This window comes from Xenopus laevis, chromosome 5S, assembly GCF_017654675.1.
Source record: "Xenopus laevis strain J_2021 chromosome 5S, Xenopus_laevis_v10.1, whole genome shotgun sequence".
NCBI classification, from domain to species: domain Eukaryota; kingdom Metazoa; phylum Chordata; class Amphibia; order Anura; family Pipidae; genus Xenopus; species Xenopus laevis.
Genome location: NC_054380.1, coordinates 81742424 through 81767926, shown reverse-complemented (window position 1 = coordinate 81767926; position 25503 = coordinate 81742424). Strand labels below are relative to the sequence as shown.

The following is a 25503-nucleotide window of genomic DNA, read 5'->3' as shown; positions in this document are numbered from 1 at the left end:
TTTGGAAAGCCAAAGCAATTTGAGTGCCATCCCACCGGCGATTTACATTCTAGTCGGCAGGAAGGCAGTTAGATTAGTCGCCCAAAAAAGAAGAGATTTGTCGTTGGGCGACTAATCTCCCGAAATAACAGAGTGTGTCTCTGCCCTAAATAGGTGACTAGTAAATGCTACCTGCTGATTGGTTGCTATGAGTTACTGCACCTAAGCAAACTTAGTGCCTTTCATTACATAACCCCATACATATCTACAGTGACCTGCTAATGTGATCTATGTATTACTGGTACATGAAACCCCAGAGCTGCATGCCATCCCCTTTCAGCATTACCATACAAGCTCAGAAGGCATCTTCACTGTCACTTTTTTTAAAGGAAAGGATCCAGATGAAAATGCAATGAAAGAACTTTCCATTACGCAACATAGTCAACAATGCTCTGCCACATTAGTGAGAGGCTTGTGGAATGGGACGAGTATTGGTGAATATTTCATTTAATGTGTGCACTGAAGATATTTTCCAGTAATACATAATGACTGTGAATTGCTCTTCAGGAAGCATATTTTAGCTTTCAGAGATAACTTTGTATAGATTTCCTCGATTGACTTGTGATTAATAACCGCTGGGGAAGCTGCAGTTATTTCTTTCTGTGTCTACTTGTGCTTGCTTCAAAACCGCAAATGCAATATAAAAAATCAATGCTAGACAGAATTGCACTTATACAGTTGGAATTTATCAGAAAAACTCCTTATCCAGAAAACTTAGAAATATGGCAATGCCACAATGCTTCTGTTAAGCTACCAGAGATCCACCTTGATGGCAAAATACCTTCTTTTTAATGGTTGTACATGTATGGGATCCATTATCCAGAATCCGTTATCCAGAAAGCTCCTAAATTACAGGAAGCCCATCTCCCATAGACTCTATTTTAATCAAATAATTCACATTTTTAAAAAATGATTTCCCTTTTCTCTGTAATATTAAAAAAGGTCCATGTACTTGAACCTAGGATATAATTAATCATTATTAGAGGCAAAACAATTCTATTTGATTTAATTAATGTTTAAATTAATGTTTAAATGATTTTTAGTAGGTAAGGGATCCTTCCATAGTATGGATTGCTATAATTTATCTGGAAAACCCCACCCAGCATTCTGCATAATTGGTCCCATACTTCTGCACTGAAATCCATTTTTCAAAAGAACAAACAGAGTTTGTTATATTCAATTTTGAAATCTGACATGGAGCTAGACATATTGTTAATGTAACTGAGACGGATTCAGTTACATTAAGTAGAAGAAATAACAGCCTGCCAGAAAGTAGTTCCATCCTAAAGTGCAGGCACAAGTCACATGACTGGGTGCAGCTGGGAAAAGGACAATATGTCTAGCCCCATGTCAGATTTCAAAATTGAATATAAAAAAAAAATCTGTTTGCTCTTTTGAGAATTGGATTTCAGTGCAGAATTCTACTGCAGTAGCACTATTAACTGATGTGTTTTGAAAAAAACATGTTTTCCCATGACAGTATCCCTTGAACCTCAACTGAGTGAATAGAGGGGACTGGTGAGAATTAGGGTGAAATTTGGGGTTGAATGTTTACTTACTTTTTTGGACACCCCTGAAACAATAGGTTTTATATACAGAACCTGCCTACTAAGTAGGAAAACATGCAGGGACAATTCTGTAAACAAACATTTTTGGGTTAGGGTTACTTGTTGCAGTCTGGACTGTCACAATAATTATGGCTGTGGAATGGACAAAGTAGGGAAGAAAATAAAACCTGGAACGTGGAAATGAACAAAGCAAAACCATCAAAAAATAGGTAGGTTAAATAAAATTCATTTGAATAGCAGCTTAGTGTCAAGGCATAGAGTATTTTTTGGCACCATGCACATGAACTTCTTATCCCCCATTTACAAAATAGCTGCACATTGCTACATAGTCTAACTGTTCAGCAAAGCAATCTGTAGTATTTTAATGCATAAACACATGGTTAAGCAGCAGCTGACTAAAATTATTTTGGCTCCTGCTGGTAATCAAAAGAGCAAGAGCAATGAACAATGAGTAAAGAAGGGGGTTGTAGTAACAGAAAGGGCAAGTAAGAGGGTATAGCAGGGTATAACAGCTCAGGTCAGTTCTTAAAGGGAAACTATCATGAAATAAGAAACTTTGTAAATACAATCAGGGCAGCCATCAGGGGGGGATAGGGGGGAGAGTTGTAGGGGGCCCGAGGGTAAGGGGGGCCCGGCCACGCCACACTTACTTGATTAACCGGGCCCCCCATCTTTCTGAGAGCTGCTGACTTCGGGAATGCATGGACGTTTAAGGGGCCCTGGCCACCAATTTCCTTATAATGTGGAGGGCCCTTGCTACCAATTTTGGCCACCAATTTTTTTTCTCAAGTGGGGTCCTAGCCACCAATATTTTTTAATGGGGGGGACCTGGCCACAAATGTTTTTTTATGGAGGGCCCTGACCACCAATATCTTTTTATTTTTTATTAACATGTGAGAAACCCTAGCCACCAATATTTTTTTTGTTTTTTTACTGTGTGGTGGGAGGCGGACCTGTGTGGTGGGGCTTGCAGTGGGCACAGCCCTGAGGCCCAGGAAATTTTGTCGTATGGGGCCCTGTGTTTTCTGATGAGGGTCCTGAATACAATCAATTAAATATTCTGCATTGTTTCTGAAATAACCAAGTTTATGTTCACTATCCCTCTCTCAGCATCTGTTTCTCTTCATTCTGTGTTCTTGCAGTAGTTGGGTGTCAGATATTCATTGACAGTTAGATCCAATATATCTTATACGGAGGGGCTTTCTTTCCTAGCAGATGTATAAGAGTTCACCCAAATAACTGATTCCAGTACAAACAAAATCTAACAAAATAACTTCCTTTTGTACAAATTCTGCATGTAGAGAGACATGATCTTTAGTGATTTTAAAAGTGAGCTCTCTAATACATCTTCTAGGCAAAACATACATTGGATCTGTCAATGAATACACCGAACTACTGCATGAAGACAGAATGAAGACAAACAGATTATGAAAGAGGAATAGTGACGATAAACTTGATTATTTCATAAACAATACAGAATATTTAATTGATTGCAGTTACAAAGTTTATTATTTCAGTATGGCTGAGGCACATATTAAATTCTCATTTTCACGATAGTTCCCCTTTAATGAATTAACCAGGCTCTTGCCTTACCTGACCTCTTTACACTGATAGAGTTGAAGCACACTCATATTTAAGACTAGATATAATACATATCAAATGATCCGAGTATTTTATATTGACCGGTAAAACCAGAAGGAGTCAACGTGTTGCTTCTTGGCTAGCAGATATAAAGTGCGTTGTGTGAAATCTTCCAGACCCAGTGAACTTGCAGCCAATAAGACAGCATACACTTAATTCTTAACAGCAGTGTGGGGGGGGGCACTAGGGAGGATAACAGGAGCCACAGGGCAATTCGGCAGTGCTCAGCACCCGCTTAGGGAAATTTTAGTGTCAGTGTGCTTACTTATAATTCTAAAAATAGTGTTTTCCTGTCTACAGAATCTTTAGTTCAGTGAACAGTAAGAATCTGATTTTGCAGCATACATTTTGATCAAATAAACAAGCCATGGTACCTCTGTTTCCAGCTAGGTATACCCATGATGTTTTTATGTTATTTTCCAGAAGCAGTTCTTAGTATTAGCTATTCATCTTCAGTTACAAGACTGCTGGTGCCTCTAGGACTGACTCTAGGACTGCTGGTGGCCCCAGGTGGTTTTCATATGATTGCACTCTAGCCCCCAGTCGTGATACAGTTTTAAATCAAGTTGCAGTTGGTGAAGGGGCTTTTATTTTTCTTGGTCCTCTGTTTATTTGGCCGCAGGTTGATAACATCTCCACTACCATTAAGGCCGTTTGACTTCTGTCCAGAATGGCTGCCACCAGCTGTGTTAAAGACTCCTGCATGGAAAAACAAAGCACAAGTGCTCATTACACAGACATTATAGTGACGCTAGTAACCTATACTACTTATGATCTGGAAAATGGTAGATAATACAAATACTAAAAAAGCAAAAATGTACAGTAAAGGGTCAAGGCAGAGATATAAATCATTAATTAGGATTTTCACAAAGATGCAAAGTGATTTATGAATATGCGAGGTGTAAATAACTAACACAGCTTCATTGCATTACATGTAGGTTTCCTTCCACATTCCAAAACATGCAGACAGGTTAACCAGTTCTTGACTGCAAAGAAATTCATTGCAAAGTAAAAAGTAGTGTTTTTCTTCTGCAGGTACATTTACTCCAAAAAGGCAAGCCATTATTTCTTACCGTCTCCAGATGTGTAATTTATTACAATGTATTTTGATTTTCTTTGGCAATTTGCATAAAGTTCATGGAAAGAACGTAAATCCCTAAATAAACAGTCATGTAAAAAGGTGTCATTTTTATACTAGTTTTTGCACTTGGCTTTACATTCACTATACCTCTTAAAAAATGCACATGGTTTACAATGAAGAGTGCATTTAATGTGGTGATATAATGTATTCAAACTTTAGTTTTATTACATGGCTTAATAAATATGCCCCCTAGTGTAAGTAGTAGCATATCACATACTGTATATGGCAACGATGCAGGTACAGGTATGGGATACATTATCTGGAAACCCGTTATCCAGAAAGCTCTGAATTACAGAAAGGCCATCTCCCATAGACTGCATTTGATTCAAATAATCCAACTTTTTAAAAAAGGATTTCTTTTTTCTCTAATAAAACAGTTGCTTGTACTTGATCCAAACTAAGATATAATTAATCCTTATTGGAAGAAAACCAGCCTATTGGGTATAATGAATGCTTACATGATTTTCTAGTAGACTTAAGGTATGGAATTACAGAAAAATCTGTTATCCGGAAAACCCCAGGTCCCGAGCATTCTGGATAATAGGTCTCATACCTGTACTATAAATCAGTGTACAAAATAGTACTGCCTCTGTGCCGTATACCCTTAATGGGACTGCACTAGGCAAATCCATTATGGAAAAGGACATTGGAGTCCTTGTAGATGATAAACTTGGCTGTAGCACACAATGCCAGTCAGTGGCATCAAGGGCAAATAAGGTCTTGAGCTGTATTATAAGGGGCATTGATTTACAGGAGGAGGGGTCATTCTTCCACTGTATAGAGCACTGGTAAGGCCCCATCTAGAATATGCCGTACAGTTTTGGTCTCCATCGCTCAAACAGGACATTATTGTATTACAGAGGGTACAGAGAAGGGCAACTAAGCTGGTAAAGGTATGGAAAATCTTAGCTATGAGGAAAGACTGGCCAAATTGGGGATGTTCACGCTGGAGAAGACGCACTTAAGGGGTGATATGATGACTATGTATAAATATATAAGAGGATCTTATAATAATCTCTCTAATGCTTTATTTACCAGTAGGTCTTTCCAGCTGACACAAGGTCGCCCATTCCGATTAGAAGAAAAGAGGTTTCACCTAATAATTTGGAAGGTTCTTTTTTTTTTTTTTTTTTTTTACAGTAAAGGCCCCCATACAGCGGCCGATAAATGTTGCCTACAGACTGAGTCGGCAGCTTATTGGTCCGTGTGTGGGGCCATCCGACCGGCTTTCCCGATCGATATCTGGCCAGATCTCGATCGAGCAGGTTAAAAAATCCCATCGGATCGTGGCCGCATCTGTGAGAGTGTATGCGGTTCCGCGATCTGACCGCCCGTATAGGATGAATTATGATCCGATCATTGGGCCCTAGGGCCCACCATCGGATCAGCCCGATATCGCCAATTTCAATGTGGGCATATCGGGGAGAGATCCGTTCGTTTGGCGACATCGCCAAACTAGCAGATCTCTACGTCTATGGCCACCTTAAGAGCTGTGAAGATGTGGCATTCTCTCCCTGAATCAGTTGTACGGGCTGATACGTTAGATAGCTTTAAGAAGGGGCTGGATGGCTTTTTAGCAAGTGAGGGAATACAGGGTTATGGGAAATAGCTCATAGTACAAGTTGATCCAGGGACTAGTCCGATCGCCATTTTGGAGTCAGGAAGGAATTTGTTTCCCCCTCTGAGGCAAATTGGAGAGGCTTCAGATGGGGTTTTTTGCCTTCCTCTGGATCAACTGGCAGTTAGGCAGGTTAAAAAAGTTAAAAGGTTGAACTTGATGGATGCGTGTCTTTTTTCAGCCTTTTTTTTTTCAATCCATGCCATACGGACAACTGCTAATGCAGCGAAATGAAATGGCTTATGAAATCATCTATGGTCATCTAAAGACAGTCTGCAAGTGACTTTTTATATCACTTCAGTTTTATTTTGACCCTTTCAGTCTAACATTTAACCATCTATTTAACTATAACAACTGAGCCTACCTACCAAACCGGAGAAGGCCTGAACAGAATAAAAAGTAATAGAAAAAACAAGAAATAATAAACATTACAAATGATCACATTTGCAGATGCTCTTATACCGGCCATACATTGACAGCCAGCCATTCGCCTAATGATTGACAGAGCCACTATTAAATAAGAACTAAATCTTAACTAAAGAAAGTAGGCTAGACATGTGGTACATTATGTTTTGGGCTTCTGTACCAGCCCAAGGCAGCCACATCCCTTTAGCAGTAAAGATCTGTGTCTCCAAAGATGCCCCAGTAGCTCCCCATCTTCTTTTCTGCTGATTCACTGCACATTCTCTGTGCTACTGTCACTTACTGAGCTTAGGGACCCACTCACAATATACAGTACACAAAGAATAGAAATGTCACAATATAAGGCTGATTAGCAATTAATTCAGATTACTGGTACACGGCAGCACAGAAACCAGTGCAACTAGCATCAGAATGTAATAATCAGCCCTGTAGCGTCAGCTTATACTAAAGACAACCCTAATTTTCTGCTTGATGATTTGTGACGGCCCCTAAGCTTAGTTTCTCAACAGCTGCTCAGAGCCCACTGAGCATGCGAGTGTCACAGACACTTTCCAAGATGGTGATCCCCCGTGACAAGTTTAAGGTCCTGGATTATTCCTGCTAATGAGATTCTGAAACTTTAGGCTGGTGCAATAAGTTCAGTATATAAAATATGGCATTTGTAGCCATTCATTTTTAGGGTTTAGTTCTCCTTTAAAACATTTACTGTCCTCATAATTCTTTACACAGCACTGGCATGTTGCAAAGGGCATTACACAATGTCACAATGTATTTATTATCCCTCCCCAACAGAGTTTACAATCTAAGGTGGCACACACAAACTTTTACTCTATAGTTAATGTCCTCAGGAAACAGGCAACCTGCCTGTATTTATTAGGAGTGCCATTTATATGTAGGCTTTCTCAGCTGGAGCAGCCCTACTAGTAGCTCAAACAGATATGTGATTATTAGACTCCCTTCTTATTTGGCTTATGGTAGGGTTTATGAAAACTGTCCTTGGTATGTAATTGCTCCTTTATGAAAACAAAACAAATCGCTTTAGAAATTCAAACATTACTCAAATAGGTCTTGATACACAGGGCATAAAAAAATATACACACCAATCTTGTTGCTGGTTGTATGCACCATTTCATTGTCTTCTGCAGTTTGGCGTTTTAGCCTTTGAAGGTATTTGTCTGACAAGTATTTGAAAACTGAGGTGATAAAACACAAAAAGGAAGAAGTTATTCATTGCAAATCCCAGACAGGCACAGTGAATTTTGTATACATGTTGTAACCACTGTTACAGGTAGAAAGAAATGAAAGAATACAGGTAGTAAACATTGGCATTTATAGGTAAAGTATGAATAAAATGGGATTTACATACAGTATATCTGTTAAAGGAGAATGAAAGTTATAATAACGGTTGGGGGGGCAAATGTTAGGCACCACTCATTATAATCTGATGCTTCTGTTCACTGAAAACGGGGATGGCCCAGGCTACTTCTGTAGGAGCACCATGTTGTAATCTTCTTCCACTTCTTCACTCTCCTCCTCAGTCCCAGACTAGCAGCACCTGCACACAGTTGACCAAGTCATCCTTTCACTTTATACAGCATGTGTTCCCAAACAAACATAGAAGAAGATGGTGCTGTTGAGATCTCGTAGTAGTATCTTGGGCTGGTGAACTTTTCAGTGAACAGAAAATATACAGAAAAATAGCCTGTGCAAAATAAAAAAATGTATCCAATATAATGTAATGTATAAAGACTGGAATGACTGGATTTGTCACTGGATAATAGCCAGAACACTACTTCCTGCATTTCTGCTCTCTTGGGTTTCATTGATTGGTTATGGTTACCAGGCAGTAACCAATCAGTGACTTGAGGGGGGGGGGACATGGGTCATAACTGTTGCTTTTGAATCTGAGCTGAATGCTAAGGATCAATTGCAAACTCACTGAACAGTTATGTCCCATGTGGCGCCTTAAAGTCGCTGACTAAAGGTGGCCATACACTATAAGATTTGCTCGTTTGGCAAGGTCGCCAAACGAGCCGGTCTTAACCCGATATGCCCACTAACGGCTGGGCAATATCGGATGAATCCTAACGTTCGGACCTGGGGCCGAGCAATCTGATTACAATACTACGAATAGGCTCCGACAGGTCGCAGGACCGCATCAACTAGCAGATGTGGTCCTGGATCGTCCGAAAAATCTAACTTGACCGATTTACCTGGCTGATTTTTGGCCTATCAATTGAGAGGACCCGTCGGGAGTCTAAAGGACCGAATCGGCAGCTTTAATCTGCCCGTGTATGGCCACCATAACTCAGAGTTAGAGAGCTGAAAAGCAGGAAGTTGTGTTTTGGCTGTTATGTTAGACATCCAGTCACTCCAGCCTTTATAGGTTACATTTTTGGCTAACTATAATAGAAACATTTTTTATTTTGCACAGCCTATTTACCCAGTTTTTATTTTTACACTGAACTGTTCCTTTAATGGTCAACATTTTTATTCCCATTTAATATCTGCATTGTTAAAAATTCAAACCTAACTATTGTAGATAAAATTCTAATACATGAAAGTAACCAACCTTCTGTAACATTTAAATCTTCTTTAACTGATGTCCGGTAAAATCGTAGCTTTAACCTTTTTGCCAGTGCCTCTGCTTCTTCGCTAAAGAAAAATAAACACAATTTTGCCAGGTTATAGGTCAGCTGTAATTGCCATTATATCCTTTGACAGGGTTATTGTTTAGGAAGAAAAAAAGAACACACAGCTGGAATGAATGAATAAATAAAAATGACTGGATCCTTGCAGTATTAAATATCACACCAGGCATTCTTCTCGCATAAAGTGTGTATACATGGCACTGGTTTCTATTACAGAAGGATTGACAGTCGATTTACATTCACAACAACAAGACTATTCTCATACACACTTATGCTGAAGAAAGAGGAGTCTGGAATCCCCAACTGAAACTGCAGGCCAGCCATATATGTTTCAGTTCATTTAATCCGACAGGCACCATTTTACAAAAGCAAGTTGCCTGAAAATCTCACTGTAACTCAAAATTTTCTAGTGTCCTTTAAATGCAGGAATGTGTAGAGCCAGAATAAGATATTAGAAACATTCTGTAGTTTTTATGCAGTAGATTGCTGTACACCATACAACACTGTACAAGGAACAGTACCCAGTATCACGTAACAACATACAGCTGTACTGGGTGTAACTTACATTATACAGAAACAATAGTTTTACAGCAATACTAGGTATTACACGCAATACAGTGGTGTATAGAGAGAGTTATCTACACACAACATAAAAACAAGGTGCCATAAGGCTGTAATATATAACTGCCAGTTGTCAAATATATCTATACAAGGGTGCTCTTTGTGTTCTATGTATCCATTGAAACTTCATTAAAAAGAATATGTCATGATTTAACCAAAACATGTAATGTATACAGTGGTGTGAAAAACTATTTGCCCCCTTCCTGATTTCTTATTCTTTTGCATGTTTGTCACACAAAATGTTTCTGATCATCAAACACATTTAACTATTAGTCAAAGATAACACAAGTAAACACAAAATGCAGTTTTTAAATGAGGGTTTTTATTATTTAGGGAGAAAAGAAATCCAAACCTGTGTGAAAAAGTAATTGCCCCATGAACCTAATAACTGGTTGGGCCACCCTTAGCAGCAATAACTGCAATCAAGCGTTTGCGATAACTTGCAACGAGTCTTTTACAGCGCTCTGGAGGAATTTTGGCCCACTCATCTTTGCAGAATTGTTGTAATTCAGCTTTATTTGAGGGTTTTCTAGCATGAAACGCCTTTTTAAGGTCATGCCACAACATCTCAATAGGATTCAGGTCAGGACTTTGACTAGGCCACTCCAAAGTCTTCATTTTGTTTTTCTTCAGCCATTCAGAGGTGGATTTGCTGGTGTGTTTTGGGTCATTGTCCTGCTGCAGCACCCAAGATCGCTTCGGCTTGAGTTGACGAACAGATGGCCGGACACTCTCCTTCAGGATTTTTTGGTAGACAGTAGAATTTGTGGTTCCATCTATCACAGCAAGTCTTCCAGGTCCTGAAGCAGCAAAACAACCCCAGACCATCACACTACCACCACCATATTTTACTGTTGGTATGATGCTCTTTTTCTGAAATGCTGTGTTACTTTTACGCCAGATGTAACGGGACGCGCACCTTCCAAAAAGTTCAACTTTTGTCTCGTCGGTTTTTTAGCAAAATTGAGACGAGCCTTAATGTTCTTTTTGCTTAAAAGTGGTTTGCGCCTTGGAAATCTGCCATGCAGGCCGTTTTTGCCCAGTCTCTTTCTTATGGTGGAGTCGTGAACACTGACCTTAATTGAGGCAAGTGAGGCCTGCAGTTCTTTAGATGTTGTCCAGGGGTCTTTTGTGGCCTCTCGGATGAGTTGACTCTGCGCTCTTGGGGTAATTTTGGTCGGCCGGCCACTCCTGGGAAGGTTCACCACTGTTCCATGTTTTTGCCATTTGTGGATAATGGCTCTCACTGTGTTTCGCTGGAGTCCCAAAGCTTTAGAAATGGCTTTATAACCTTTGAAATTGAACTCAGGTGTGATAAACCACAGTTAAGTTATTTTTTAACAAGGGGGGCAATCACTTTTTCACACAGGCCCATGTAGATTTGGAGTTTTTTTTCTCCCTTAATAACGTAAACCTTCATTTAAAAACTGCATTTTGTGTTCAATTATGTTATCTTTGACTAATAGTTAACGGTTTTTGATGAGCAGAAACATTTAAGTGTGACAAACATGCAAAAGAATAAGAAATCAGGAAGGGGGCAAATAGTTTTTCACACCACTGTATGTGTGTGTGTGTGTGTGTGTGTGTGGTGATTTCAGGTCATTGTACCTGATTCTGAGCTTTCACAGAAGGAGCCAGTACTTCACAAGGGAACTGCTTTCAGATAAGCTTTTGTCTCTCCTGCTCAGTGACCCAAGTTGTATAATAGCAAAACAGGGTTGGGAACTTTTCTCAAGTCTACCACAATGTGGGTGCGTCAGAGCACATTAAGCAATGATTTTGGAATTAATTTTCATCTCTAAAATGCAGAAATCTTCTCCACCCTTCAGGAAACCTGCTTTTTAGAAGAGTAAGGGGTCTTGCGGTGTCAGAAATCATGGTCTCTTGTGTATTTAATGTATTTGTGGCACCACTACCCTAGTGTATTTCTGTAGTGTATTGTGCATTAATTTCTTCCTGTGTGTTATTTAAATAAATAAAAAAAATATACATGGCAATTAGAAATCTATTTTAGATACAAAACTTACTTCTTGATAACAGTATCATCAAGGAGGTCAATTTTATTCTGGACAAGAACTGTGGGTATATCACCAACTTCAGCCACCACCTTCTCTCTCCAGCTGGGAATAGATTCAAGTGACTCTCGGTCTGTGGTTGAAAATACAAGTACACAAGCCTGGGCACCTGTCAATGATAACATAATTAATTTCATTAGAATATTAAAATCTACATGTGTGATTGGCTACCTTGTTTATCAAAACATGTCCTAGGTCTCAACAGTACAGTCAGATAAAAAGTGCATCAATCAGAATAACCCATCTGTCTGTGCTATGCAGTGTGTATATAATGACACATATTAATAATAGACATTGTGTTGTTTATTACAGCATTTTTTATGAATGCCAAAAAGTTTGATAATTGTTCGTCTAAGCCATAAGTTTAACTTGGTAAGGCAGAGTGTGGATGGCTAAAACAAGTACTGAATTGTGGACATACTGTATACAACATTTTTAAGTGTGTACATGGGAATAATTCTAGGATTATAATGCTCCTTTTTTTGGGAAACCCTCTTTTCTTTTCAGGTGCATATTCAGGTATATTTCAACCATGCAGAAAGAACCTCTACTTAGATAGCACATCTGTACGGTTTGTAAGATCCAAATACTTGTCAGATGACTTATATGTCAAACCTAGCACAATTACAATTACAATTACTTCAATAGCTCTGAAGTGGAAGATCTGTTTTTGAGGGATACCCACAACAACGTACAAAGGGCTGCTGATGATAAAATGATTGAAGAAAAATTAATATATGTGTGGCAGTTTACTGTACCATTTCCAATTTCAACAAATTAATTGAATTTAGTCTGCCCTTCAGAAACAACAGAAAATCCTGTCAATGCCAATGCCAATCAATAGTATGAATAAACTAACACAATGGCCACACTTCTTACCATTACAATTTTCTACCCAGCCCAATGAAATAACTAGAGTATGAAATGCCTGGAGCACTCAAAGGACTGGTGCCTGGAGAACTCACAGTACTGGTGCCTGGAGCACTCAAAGGACTGGTGCCTGGAGAACTCACAGGACTGGTGCCTGGAGCACTCAAAGGACTGGTTTTTGATTTCCTTAGCTTTTGTACACGATAATAACCCCAGATCTAAGCTTTGCTATACTTACCTCGATAGTAAGCTTTAGTTATTGCATCAAATTCTTCCTGGCCTGCCGTGTCCCATAACATTAAACGTACATCTTCATCATTTAACCTGAAACAACAAACAGAGCAACAATTACAATGTAGCAATGGGGGCAGCCATTCTAAGAAGAAAGGGTTTAGATTACACAGCAGATAAGTTCTGAGAACATAATGGTGTTATCTGTTACCCACTATTTAACCTGTACCATATAGCCTTTTTTCAATTTCTGCCATTGCTACACAGCAGCTTGTTTATTTGAACTTTAGTAGTGTTTCTGAAGCAAACAGATCAGTTTTACCAGTGCAGGGCAACAGTACATTCTATTTTCATTACACTTTCATTTTTTGGTGTTACTGTTCCTTTAACAGACAAAACACAGTTAATCTTATCAACGAGAAACATTAATTGCCACAGTTTTCAATGTTTTCGCATCATCAGAGTGTGTTTTTTCAAGGTTTTGAAAGCCAGTTGTACAAAATCTAGGCAGAATTTATACTGTTTTGAGAACATAATAGCGGACATTACAGACGACATAACTGAAGCATTACCATTCTATAACAACCCAGGCACCTCCAGATGTTACCTGTTGATGTGATGGTGGGAGTTGTAGTCTAATGTTATGTGGAGAATTAGAGGTTATTCAGCTTTGGTTTATGACAGACAATGCTGCTGAACATTAAAGGGGCAGTATACCAGTGTGCTCAACATAAGTTCAATAAATAGCAGTTGTGTTTAACATAGTCTTTGCCTATTGTATTTATCATGAAGCATCTTTTTGAGTTATACAGGGCAAACAAAGAAATTAAAGCTGCTCCATGTTTGGTCTTTGCAAGGTTGATAATTACATCACCATTATATAACCTTTCCCATAACCCTTTATTGTGTGTGTTTTGTAAGCAGGATCTCAATATGCAGAGAATTATCTGTGCATCGGTAATGTAATTATCTTCCTCACAAGGACCAAACATAGAGTAGTTTCAATTTCCCTGTTTAGCTCAAGAAATAACAAAAGGCATACATTTTTTGTGAGCAAGAAATGTATTCAGCACACGCATCTGTGGAGCTCATATGCTATACTGCCACTTTAAAAATATTTCTGAACAAAACTCTTATTGATTTGCACATTAAAGCATACAATAGGACAATCCTGAGGTCATTTCTGTAGGGGACAGGCTGCTGTCATTTTTCCCCAGCCTCCCAGATACCTAGTCATGCTTGATACATACACAATTAAGAACGTTCCTAAATAATTCTGTCTGCATGCTAAAGTTCTGAAAGTCTGACTAAGACTCTTCAGCAACATAGGCATTCCTTGTCCATCAAGCACATTGCAAAAAGCTGAAATGAATACATACTGAATTTGCCTTTCCAAGAAGTCCACGCCAATGGTTTTCTTGTAATCCTTAGTAAATATTCCCTTGCAATACCTCTGAATCATGCTTGATTTGCCAACAGCACCATTTCCTACTACCACCACTTTAATAGCCACTTCCATATCTTCCTCCAGCATCTTGGCAGTTGAGTGATCCCAGCAAGAGGAATGTTAGGCAGAGATGTTGCCGTCAACCAACCTTAAATAATTAAAGAGAAAAAAAAAGTTACATTTTGTGTCATTACAGATAATGCGGTCATTACAGAAAGAATGTTCAATCACACATAGCACAAAAAAAAAAAAAAAGATAGAATACATTAAATAAAGTATGGGACAATAAGGATTCATTATATCTTAGTTGGGATCAAGTACAATGTACTGGTTTTATTATTACAGAGGTTTTGGGTTTTTAGAATATAATGGAGTCTATGGGAGACAGCCATTCCGTAATTCGGAGCTTTCTGTATAACGGGTTTCCAGATAACAGATCCCATACCTGTACAACAATAAATATATGAGCAATGCCCCACAATTATATTGAAAAGGAGTGGTAAAAACTTGATAAATATATATATATTTTTTTTTTTATACCATTTACTGAGAATGTTTTTATATCCAGAAAGTCTTTTATTGGGTTTGTTGTGCTGGTAAAAGTGTACGTGATCGATACACACACCTTACCATCAGGTACATTGTACTGCTTTGAAATAAAAGTGAAAACAAAATAATTGTAAAAAATTTTAAATTAATATAAAAAACTATAACAATTTTCTGGATAAAGTGTTCCCAGTTGGGTTAAACCGAATATACTACTTGGGTCCAAAAGTCCGAAACTAAATCCAAATGATTTTAAAGGGATTCTGTTATGATTAATATGTAGTTTTTATTTCTAAATGACACTGTTTACACTGCAAATAATTCACTCTACCATGTAAAATTCCATTCCTAACCCAAAAAGTGTATCTTTTTTAGTTGTAATATTGGTGTGTACGCAGCGATATCAGGTAATTTTGCCTGGTCATGTGCTTTCAGAAAGAGCCAGTGCTGCAATTTGGAACTGCTTTCTAGCAGGCTATTGTTTCTCCTACTCAACGTAACTGAAGGAGTCACAGTGGTACATGGATTTTTACTATTGAGTGCTGTTCTTAAATCTACCAGGGAGCGGTTATCTGGTTACTTTCCCATTGTTCTGCTGATGGGCTGGCGGGTGGGGGGAGTTGATATCACTCCAACTTGTAGTGCAGCATTAACAAGTGACAAGTCACATGACTGGGGGCATCCGGGAAACTGACAATATGTCTAGCCCCATGTCATATTTCAAAATGAAATATACAAAAAAATTTTTGCCGTTTTGAAAAACGAATTTCAGTGCAGCACTATTAACGAATGCATTTTGGAAAAAAAAAACAACAAAAAAAAAAAACAACATGTTTTCCCATGACAGTATTCCCTTAAAGCACTCAAATTCAGTTCAGCCAGGCAGTTGGATTCAGCCAAATCTGAACCCTGTTTAAAAAGGCTGAATCCTGGCAGAATCCTTGATTTGGTGCATCCTTAGTGTCCTCATAAGGGATTTCATAACTCTTGCTCTTTCTCAAGTTATACTACACTGTAGCAAATAAAACTAGGAAAACACTATATACAGGATTCCATGTGGGATCTGGCTAAACAGTGTGAGGGTTTAGATCAAATCCAGAATAAATCCCTGTGAATCTCTAATTTTATTTTCTGCACTTGGAGGTCTTCTTTACATAGAGAGGGCAAGAAACATTATTAAGGCAAAGCAAATCTAAATACAAAAATTAATTTTACCCGATAAATATAATTCCAAGACCTTTCCCATATAGGTTCATTATTTATTTACAAAGGCAATTGCTATTGCAAACAGTATCTGCTTGTCACAGAAGAAGTATGCAAGGAACAGTGGAAACTGAAGTCTTAGCTGGGAGCAAGATGAGTCCTGCTACATTATTACAAAAGTCAGAACCAGCAATGCAGAAAGAAAAAAATATTGCTTTCCATTGCATTTGTAAGTAACTGAATGTTTTTAATTAATGTATATTAGAAAAAAAACTAATTTTCTTTAATTAAATAACTATTTTTTTTTAAACAATTTTAGGTTCATTGATTTTTTTAAACTTTTACTATGCACATTAGAGCGAAGATTTGCTTAGGTATTTTGATCATTATTAACGCATGTTTAGAAAGCTCCAACATATTCTGCAGTGCTGTACAATATAAGGGTGGATACACTGAACAAACAAGATTGCCTAAAAAACAGCCATGAAGTAAATAACTTGTTGCTTTGCTTAAACACACTAAGAAGTACAATGTTACTGCTAACAGTTCCCAAAACTTCTAAGAGCTGCACCATTTGCAAGAAACATCTTTTTCATAAATATCAAAGCAGAAAGAAAGGAGTTCTTTACATGGGGGTGCCAAAAGTTAGGCACCCTCAAGTGATAACATATACTTACCTCACACCCCAGGCCGGTGCTCCTATCAGGAGAAAACTGCACTAGTCCTGGAGTTCTCCCAGTGAGCACCATGGAGTGATAGGCTTCCGGCTACTTCTTTCTTCGCATAAATCCAAACTTTAACAAGGAAGTCAGCAATTTGATTCTACTGTGCATGTGTCTGCCCTGGGAAATTTGAAGATGGAAGGCGATCGCTCTGTGGTGCTCGCTGGAAGAACCTCAGGTGCAGTTTTCTGCCTGGGGTGTCAGGTAAGTAAATATAATCACTTGGGGTGTCTAACTTTTGGCACCCCCAATTAAATATGCCTTTCGTTCTCCTTTAAAGAAAAAACAGTATTATAAAAAACTACATTGATTTAGAAAAACACGAATGTTCTTTGTCACCAAATCAAATGCCTAATTGTATTTATGGGATTAAAGAAGCCAGTAAATGTGCGATATATACATTTACAACTACATGTGTTTTGTGGGGTTTTTTTTATTGCTGACGATTTAAAATTTTGCTGTGTCTTCCCCTTTGGGCATGGCACAATGTTGACAAGTGTCCTACCATAAACCATATAAGGAGGGAGTCTGATAATCCCATATCTGTTTAAGATACTAGTAGGGTTGCTCCAATTGAGAAAGTCTACTAATATATATTCTCTTAATAGATATGAGGGCATTAACTACAGAGTAAAAGTTTGTGTGTGCCACCTTAGATTTGTAAACTCAGTTGGGGAGGGATTAAATACATTCTGTAATGCCCTTTGCAACATGCCAGTGCTATGTAAAGAATGATGAGGACATTAAATGTTTTAAAGGAGAACTAACCCCTAAAAATTAACATGGCTAAAAATTCCATGTTTTATATACTGAACTTATTGCACTAGCCCAAAGTTTCAGCTTCTTAATAGCAGCAATGATCCAGGACTTCAAACTTGTCACAGGGGGTCGCCATCTTGGAAAGTGTCTGCAAAACTCACATGCTCATTGGGCTTGAGAAGTTAAGCTTAGGGGTTGTTGTAAATTATCAAGCAAAAAATTAGGTTTGTCTGTAATATAAGCTGATGTTACAGGGATGATTATTAAATTCTAATGTTAGTGGTTTCTGTGTGGTCATGTATTAATTCTCGGTTTAAATTACTAATCAGCCTTTTATTGTGACATTTGTATTCTATGTGTACTGTATATTGTAAGTCCCTAAGCTCAGTAAGTGACAGCAGCACAGAGCATGTGCAGTAAATCAGCAGAAAAGAAGTTGGGGAGTTACTGGGACATATTTGTAGACACAGATCTTTACTGTGGTTGCCTTGGGCTGGTACAGAAGCTCAAAACATAATGTACAACATTTCTTTAATTAAGAGCAACTTCTTTCTTTTTCCTGACAACCTCCTTGACTACTTGGCGGTCAGAAAATGACCAGCAGGTGGCATTGTTGTAACAAAATTCATTCATGTTACCAGGACATTTATCCTTTAATATCTTGGAATTAAAAAAAACATAAATAATGAATTTACATTGCAAAAGTGTTTAGAATAGCTCCCTCATCAATTTTACATTCACTTATTTTTAAGGTTTACATATCCTTTAAGGCTAGGGCCACTGGCCAAATATCTGCTGCTCTGCACCCAAAATCAATACCTCTGTTCAGGTTCAGGTAGACGTGGTGGATTTCAGTGAGAAGAGGAGCAGTGGGACAGCAGTTTTTTGGCCTGCCATTGGCAAAAGGAAAAACACCACCCACATTACAGCCAATATAAAGCTTTTTAACTTTTATTATTGAGATAATAGAGAACATGATATTTCCCTAAGCCCCACAATGAGAAACAGTCCACAAAAAATGTACTGCCTTATTGTCCATGTGTATCTGTGTGTTTGATTTCTTACATTCTTCATATTAGATTTTTTTGTTTGGAGACAAATTCTCAGTTAGGGCGTTAACACTCACTTCAGTATTTCCATCCTTCTGGAATGAATCAACAGTATGAACCGCGCCTGACAGTGGAAATCCAAGGGGTTTAAACATAGCAGTGTATAGCAACATCTCTGTTTAACAGCTGTGGAAGTCTAAATCCTTGTAGCAGGCCCAAACTTCTGTGTTTTTTTTTTTTTAACCAAAAACAGTTTTTTTGGGGAGAAAAGGGGTACAGAAAAAATAAGGGGGAAAGATTCTAAAAGATACAGTTCTGAATATACAAAGGACAATTGACAATTTAAGACAGCATATTTTGACCTTATACATTTAGGCAATAAAACTCTTTCTATCCATTTTCATATACCTCTTTATTGCTTCTACTATTTTTATACCATCTATCATGATGTTCTCAACTCATTTTAGTAGTATTTTAATTCTGTTCTATTTTATTCTGTGTCTAGTCTTAATCCAAATGTGGCTGTTATTTAATGACTTCAGGCCCCATGCTTTGAGCTCATGGATCCATAACTCCTAACTTTATTCTCCTTTCCTATAGAGATATACCAGGATACCATTATAGTCTGTGCTATTCTCTAAAAAAATGATTATTGGTTTGTTGCTAACAGGGATAGTCATGTATATTTGTTTACAAAGGAAATGGAACATATTATTCTGTAGCAAGAAGATTAACTTTAATGAAAGAATTAACCATAAGGGAAATAGGCAGAGGATATATTTGGCAATCCAAGCATTGGTAATTCAGAAGAGAGAACATGTTGGCAGTTAAATGGTCCCTTGTCATCATGATGAGACATTTTTTTCAATGCAAGATTTGTATGCATTAGCTGTGGGGGAGCTGGCTGTAGCAACCAGTTGCTATGGGAAGGTCAGTTTGTTCAGCTGATGACTACAATGCAGACCCAGAAGTGAGAGACACAAGGCTGCCTGCAATTACTCCTTCTCCCCACCTTCCATTGTCTAAGGTGACTTAACTCAGGAAATGATTTTAGCATCCACAAGATGAGGTTACACCAGGAATACTTTGCTGACCTGCACATTGGCATGCTAACGCCAACAACAAAAAAGTACTAGAAATCTAAGTAAAAATAAGTGCAATTAATCTTTTTGTCTAATCTCTCACCAAACCAACTGTGAAGCAACAGGCATGAATAGAATCAACAGAAGGTGGATTTTAGCCAATAATGCATACTTGTGAATTTTCTGTACAAAAATTCTCCCTGTATACCCAGTAACATGTGGACCTCATTCATATCTGTTATTACAGGTATGGAATCCATTATTTAGAAACCAGTTATCCAGAAAGCTCTGAATTACAGAAAGGCTGCCTCCCATAGACTCCATTATAATATTTTTTTCCCTTTTTCTCTGTAATAATAAAACAGTAGCTTGTACTTGATACAAACTAAAATATAATTAATCCTTACTGGAAGCCAAACCAGCCTATTGGGTTTATTTAATCTTTTCACGATTTTCTAGTAGACTCAAGATATGAAGATCCAAATTAAGGGAAGATCCATTATCCTGGAAACCCCAACTGCCGAGCATTCTGGATAACAGGTCCCATACCTGTACACAGAAAAAGTGGCATCACCCTAAAAAAGTTGGACCTGAAAGCAAACAAAGGCCTCTGTTCTAGGTGATTGCAGCCAAGCATTTATAACAATTTAGACCGGGATACTGTTTTGTGCCAATATCAAAAATGAGTAGTTTTAAAGAAAGCAGATAAATAGGAAATAAACCTTCATTGTGTGTAGTGGTTCCAAGGGTTCCCTTTGCGGTCTCTGGGGGTATCAATGGACTTTGCTGCACTGCTGTGAATTTTTGTGTTTTGAAAATATTTGGTTGCAACTCTACAAATGATGCAGTTAGGGAAATCTGAGAGACCTTGTTGCAACCAATTTATGGTAGATAAATGGCAGAACTTTCCTTGTGCCATCACATTTTGGCACAGGCCAGATCTTCACAGTGAACTCCTCTCAAGTAAAGTAGTGGGCTACATAGGGCCAAAGGTGGCTTTCTTTTGGCATGTAACGGCTATAGCAGACAATGTATTTTTAATGCTTCTACTGAGCCCCATGAAAATATTTTAGTATTTTCAGGTGACTTAGTTGGAGTCTAACCACCATGTAATTAATTTCTCTTAAGTAGTAGCAACATGCTGAGATCAAAGACATTCCTCCTTATGTAGGAGAAGCTATTAAAACACTTCATATGCCATGACTGGTAGGCCCCCTTTTAGTTAATAGTTATCTGACAACAACATGAGAAAGTGTCATCTGAGACACTCCACGTAGATAGAACACACAGTGTTTCTCAAATGGTAATTAATAGAAGTGATCAAATGCCAGAAAATCCCATGGGTCACTTCCCATTAACAGCATTGTAATTAGCTACAAAACAAAAACTTGTGTACTTTTGCTTGTATCCTAGGACCTGGGGACCCATGTAGTTAGATGTTTGATCAGCAGTGAAATAGAACACCTTCCTTATAAGTTTCCTGGGAAACTTATTTATTTTTATTTGTCTCTATCTGGCTGCACCCAGACTCAGTGTAGCTGCATTCGTCCTAATACCTACTTGTACGTAAGTATACACAATATATACAACAGACTGGTCTTTCTCAGACCCCTTTTACATAAAACAAGTAGGCACCCTTGATAGGGGAGCCCTGCAATTACCACCAAGAGCAGGTCAGGCAGTAATTAAAGGGGCTGTTCACCTTTGAGTTAACTTTTAATATGATGTAGAGAGTGATATTCTGAGACAATTTTCAATTGGTTTTCATGTTTTATTATTTGTGGTTTGTGAGTTATTTAGCTTTTTACTCCGTTTTTGCTCAGCAGTTCTCCAGTTTATAATTTCAGTTTGGTTGCTAGGGTTCATATTACCCTAGTAGCCATGCATTGATTTGAATAAGAGACTGTGAAATCAATAGGAGAGGGCCCCATTAGAAAGGTGTGTAAGAAAAAGCAGCCTTGACAATAAATTTGTAGCCTAAAAGAGCATTTGTTTTTAGATGGGGTCAGTGACCCCATTTCAAAACTGGAAAGAATCATTAGAAAAAAGCAAATAATTCAAAAACTATAAAAAATAAATCATGAAGGCCAGTTGAAAAGTTGCTAAGAATTGGCCATTCTCTAACATACTAAAAGTTAACTTTAAGGCGAACCACCCCTTTAAAGAGCTTCCTGTGTCCCATTCCAATTGGCTGAAGTAACTTGCTAAAATTATTTAAAAAAAAACACAAAGGCAACTGCATTTTGCTTAATAAATTATTAATACTGTTTAAAAGTTGGATAAAGCAAAATTAAAGGGGTTGTTCACCTTTTTAGTATTAGAGACTAATATTCGGAGGCAATTTGCAGTTAGTCTCCAATTATTATTATGTGTTGCTTAGTTATTTAACTTTTTGTGCAGCAGCTTTCCAGTTTGCAATTTCAGCAATCTGGTTGCTAGGGTAGAAAGTACCCTAGCAACCACACTGATTTAAATAAGAGACTGGAATATAAATAGAAGACAGCCTAAATAGAAAGAGTAGTAATAAAAAGTAGCAATAAGGATACATGTGTAGCCTCACAGAGTATTTGTTTTCTAGATGGGGTCCAGTGACCCCATCTGAAAGCTGGAAAGAGTCAGAAGTAAAAGGCAAATCATTTTAAAACTATAAAAAAAAATGAAGGCCAATTGAAAAGTTGCTTAGAATTAGTCATTGTATAGCATACTAAAAGTAAGCTAAAAGCTGAACCACCCCAACAAGTAAACACTTTACAATTATTTGTTCCTCTTGGCAATTGGGCATTTCAGAGTGTTTGGAGGCTGTGTGCTTTCCAGCTCAATGGGCAAGCAGTAAACTGTCCCTAGAATATCCTTTTTACTTAAAATACACCTGAAACAGACCCACGTGCCATTACTCTTAGAAGCATGCCTTATTTTTCTAAAGGATTTGATAACCCTAGGCCCTATATGGGACAAAATACATATGGTAGAAGTAACACATAGGCCGAAAAATTAAGACTCCTTGATAATCTCTGCTAATTTTATTGAAATTAAATATATAGTGATCTTATTCATGCAAATGTGTAAATTGCTCCTTTTCACCATTAGGTCTGACAACTAGGCAGCTTCAGGGCTCTCATTAAGGGTAAGGCCAGACGTGGCGTTTTTACGTTGCGTTTTCAAAAAAGAACAGCCAGGCGTAAACACGCTACTGAAACCACACGCGACCATCAACATGCATTTTTCATGCGTTTTTCAGCACCTACGATTATTTTCCCCAACATGCACTTCTCATTGTTCTCATTGAATTTGGACGCCATATTTAAAATACGCTGCGTATTTACGTAAAGTGTGGTTTCGAACGTGCAGATCCCATAGAGTCTATTGATTTGGTAGTTTCTTGACATAGTGGCGTTTCTGCTAAAAAACACCAATACTGGCGTCCTGTGGCGGATTTCATCTTGCAAGCGCCCTGTGTGAATTGCCATAGTGCGTTTTCCATTAGTTTCAGTGGTAGTGCAGTTTATGCGTATTTACGCCTGGCTGTTCTTTTTTAAAAACGCAACGTAAAAACGCCACGTCTGGCCTTGCCCTAAAGAGTCTCACTGAAAGTAAAACTTTCATTTACACCTCTCTTAATTCACATAAAAGCAATAAATGTATGTAGTTAAAGCAAAAGCCAATATATGACAGCAAAGCAGATTATATTCTACCTGTTGCCCTACATTGCACCCACCCTACATCTTCTAATCTTCTACTACCAGCTAAACAGAGGCTGTTGGTAATTGTAGTTCCACAGGATAAACAACAGTGATGAATAATACATTATATAAGTCCTTTGCGAATATGCTTTCAAGTATATATTTATATATATATGATAAGGGGGGATTACATGTGCAATATAATCATTAGCATTACTGTAACCCCCCATTCTGTATAGGACTGACACCCCAATACTGACAGCGCGGAACAAAGCAATTACCTTTTCACTCACAGCTCACCGGTGTCCGGTCTCCCAGTCGGCGCCACGCTCTTCCTTGCACGGTTGCCAAGCACCGGGAGAAACGCAAGGTGGAGAAAGGTAGCGTTTAGTTACTATCCCTTGGGCTACACCTACTGATGTCATTCAATTCGTCACTAGATCACATGATCGCTCTGCATGGGGAGCGGAAGTGTAGAACCTTTGAAAAGGAAGTAAGGGGACGATTGAGCGAAGAGGAGGCGCAGAACGCAGCTTTCTTCATAGTAACCAGAGTCAACGCCAGGCTTATCAATCGAGAGGTTGCTCTTGGCAACCGAGCGTTGTTTGTCGATCCCATCCATGCTTTCAGAAGCTCTGCTGCTCTTGCCTTGGATTAGGTCTTGCTTTCCCGCTTTCAAGTTGGTGGCGCGATTTTGATAGAGAAGACAAGAGCAAGGTAATGTTCAATTTGCTGAATGTTGGTGTGCGTGCCTGCACTGCCTTTCTACATGATACTACATGCATGTGCAGCCTGTCAACTCTATATAGTCCAATCATTGCTGTGTTTGTACATTCAGCAGACATTCGTTGTGAAAGAGTTTTATGCACTACTGTCATTAGCGAGACTCTGTTATCAGAGATGTCAACTAACCTGCCCCGTGGCTACACAGCTTGTTTATAAAAACTAGAGCTGTATTTCTGAAGCAAACACTTACATTTTACCAGTGCAGGTCAACAGTGCATTATATTTTAATTACTTCAATTCACATTCATTTTTGGTGTTACTGTTCCTTTAAGTTACTCCACTTTCTAGTGGCCAAAACAACTTAGTGATTCTCCAGTTTACTGTTCATTTGTCTTTCCGATTTGTCATTTAGGTTTGTGTTCAGTTCCTCTCCAATTTCTCTTTTAGACGCTCACTCCGATGACTTCCTGCCTGGTAACTAGACTAAGTGGGACCCTAGCAACCAGATAGTTGCTGAAATTCTGAAACAAAGCTGAATCATGCAAAAACAAATTTCATATTGTATCAGAATATCACTGTTGTGGAACTATGGACTATTCAATCTGTGCTATTGTTAGTGCCGGTGATAATGTGACATTTACATAGTGATGCATGAGCTGCCAGCATTTTAGGCCCTCTCTAGGCTCAGAGATGGGGTGGGTCCACTTTTGGTACATGTTTGTCAACACCAACATCACTACTGCTGTGGTATCTAAACAGGTAGCATTCCTTTACAGGACTCTCATTGGCTTGTACTGGCCCTTTGTGAGGATCTTTAAAGGGGTTTTTCACCTTAACTTGTAATATGATGTTGAGAGATATTCTGAGACAATTTCCATTTGGTGTTTTTTTTTTTTTTTTTTTTTTTTTTTTTGTGGTTTTTGAATAATTTATAGGGCACTTGTAGGGTAAAATATTATACCCAACCAAAGGTGCGGCCTAATGGAGCCCACATTCTGGTTGGGGTTAACGGTAGTTTTTTTTTTTCTTAAAAAAATGTCCCCCACCAGCACTACGCTACCCACACCAGAAGGGAGCTCCCCGTGTGTGCAGCCATGTCCGGTAACTTGCATGCACATAATGAAAATGTTCCACAAATTGCTCGCTATGCGCATGCGAGTGACACAACATGGCTGCTTACACCGGAGCTCCCTCCTGGTGCGGGTAGCATATCGCTGGTGGGGGGCATTTTCGTTTAAAAAAACTACCGCACCTTTGGTTGGGGATAACATTTTTACCCAACAGGTGCCCTTAAACTTTTTATTCAGCAGCTCTCCAGTTTGCTATTTCAGAAATCTAGTTGCTAGGGTCCAAACTATCCTTACAACCATTCATTGATTTGAATAGGAGACTGTAATATGAATAGGAGAGG

General features: G+C 38.4%; 2 protein-coding genes across 2 annotated transcripts in view; one reads left to right on the top strand and one right to left on the bottom strand.

Annotated features, from left to right (window-relative positions):
* Positions 1–2486: 2486 nt before the first annotated feature.
* rab23.S (RAB23, member RAS oncogene family S homeolog) lies at positions 2487–23758 on the bottom strand. The gene is given in 7 exon segments (NM_001092908.1): positions 2487–3947; positions 7531–7623; positions 9003–9085; positions 11730–11886; positions 12886–12971; positions 14258–14473; positions 23648–23758. Coding segments are annotated over 6 exon segments (717 nt in total). The 5' UTR covers positions 14413–14473; positions 23648–23758; the 3' UTR covers positions 2487–3804.
* Positions 23759–23897: 139 nt separating this feature from the next.
* prim2.S (DNA primase subunit 2 S homeolog) overlaps positions 23898–25503 on the top strand; it is a 53227-nt gene continuing 51621 nt past the window's right edge. The window contains exon 1 of the mRNA XM_018265526.2: positions 23898–24083. The gene's annotated coding sequence lies outside the window, so the exon portion shown is untranslated. The remainder of the gene's footprint in view (positions 24084–25503) is intronic.